Raw genomic sequence first — 1,793 nt, forward strand, 5'->3', positions numbered from 1 at the left:
GTGTGCGAAGTTATCGAAGTGAACAGCAATTTGGTGATGTCGTCATCTGTTGCATGTTCGAGCGGTTATAAACTTGAGGACGCTGGCTCCAGCCTTATACCACGGACTGGCTGATGCTGGGCTTTCGCTGCCTGGTGGGCGACCAGCTGTTTCGGGATGACCCGCCGAAGCTGAAGAGCCGGCATCGTCGACGGTACGATCGCCTCGACGTGGTGAAGAAGTAGGCCGCAAAGAAGATGAGCGTCAGGGCGACAAACAGCACGCCCAGGTAGAACGTGTAGTGCTCGCCAATCGTCAGGAACAGCGCCGCGTCCCAGCCGTGCCAGCTGCTGGCGCCGCCGTGCACAAAGATGGGCGTCGTCACCTTGCCGCGGAGCATGTGCGGCGCCATATCGCCGTGCTCGTCGGACAGGATGTACACCTTGCTGGTCTGGCGGCCCGCGAGAACATCGCGGACGTACGCCATCCACTGGTTCGAGTAGAACATGCAGCCCGTGCTCAGCATGTTCTCGACGTAGGGGATGCGCATCGGCAGCGCCCAGTGCAGGTCGTGGCTGGGCACGTTCTCCAGCAGCTGCGTCAGGAAAGGGTGGCCGGGCTCGGTCGCGATGAAGGCATTGTTGACGCCGGCCGGGTGGGCGCCGGGCGAGACGTAGGGCAGCCGCACGATGGGTGTCGAGTCGAGGGCGACGCGACAGGTGACATCGAGGTCGACGTAGATGCCGCCCGAGTGGTGCAGCAGCGCGTAGCGGAGGATGTTGGCACGCTGGATGTTCTGGGCGTAGCCGGTGTAGTGAGGCAGGATGTCGGGGTAGAACTCGGCGATGAAGGCCGTGGCGTTGACGTCGGTCCACAGGCGGTGCTCCCACTCGGGGTGCAGGTCGGTGCAGCTCGAGATGGCGGCCTGATACTTGGCGACGCTGGCGTTGCCCAGGGCGATCTGGTGAATAATCTTGGGCACGACGACGGGCGGCAGGGTCGACGATGCCTCGGACGACAGCTCTGTGACGTTCTCCGGGTGGCGATACAGAATGTCGGGATGCCTGTGCAGCAGCGGGTAAAAGGTGCTATATGTCAGGGCAATCTCGCCCAGCTCGTGGATGTGCCGCCTAAAGAGGAAGACGATCCAGAAGAGGGCGATGGCGGCCAGGGCCACGATGTTGCGGGTGCGCATGGCGGGCGGCTCGAGGAGGAGGGATGAGGGATAAGGAAAAGAACAGAAACTGAAGCAGTTGGTGGGAGTGGAAGAGGGGAGAGAGAGAGAAGAGGCGGGAGGAGGAGAAAAGAAGGGGGAGGAATGACAGAGACGTCAAATATTAAGGTTCGGGTGGTACTTGGGCAGGTTAGTGCTCTGTGCGTGTCCAAGCGCGGCCAAGGCTTGGAGAGGGACCGAGAACCAAGTACCTAACCAAGGACCTCTTCGCTGTTAGGTGCTGCTACAGGTAGGTAAGGTAGGTACTACTAGGTAGTAAGGCAGATAGCAGCAGGATCGGGATCGGCAGCGGAGATGCATGTAAGAAATTGAGGCACTGAATCAATGGTCTCCTTTGTCTCTCTTCATTCAATACTGTTCCTATCTTCTGTCCCCTATAGTGGCTCTCCTATCCTTTACTCTGCAAATTCTCTCCGTCTTGCTATCCGTCTTTTGTAGTGACGGACTGTCGAAACTGGAGGCTCCGCCAGCCGAGGCTTCAAGAAAACACAGGAACGTAAGAGGGACCAGAGAAGAAAAAAAAAAAAAAAAAAAAAAGTTAGTCTACGCCTCGCACCATCTCGGGCTTCAATATGCCCAG

The 1,793-nt window shown here is 58.5% G+C and overlaps 1 protein-coding gene across 1 annotated transcript; it reads right to left on the reverse strand.

Moving 5' to 3' along the window:
• Positions 1–217: 217 nt before the first annotated feature.
• TRIREDRAFT_45252 (uncharacterized protein) lies at positions 218–1,205 on the reverse strand (the record flags this gene model as incomplete). Its single annotated transcript, XM_006962492.1, has 1 exon — positions 218–1,205. A coding segment is annotated over exon 1 (957 nt), but the record flags the coding sequence as incomplete, so codon positions are not given.
• Positions 1,206–1,793: the final 588 nt, after the last annotated feature.

The sequence above is a fragment of the Trichoderma reesei genome (genome assembly GCF_000167675.1).
Source record: "Trichoderma reesei QM6a unplaced genomic scaffold TRIREscaffold_3, whole genome shotgun sequence".
Taxonomy (NCBI): domain Eukaryota; kingdom Fungi; phylum Ascomycota; class Sordariomycetes; order Hypocreales; family Hypocreaceae; genus Trichoderma; species Trichoderma reesei.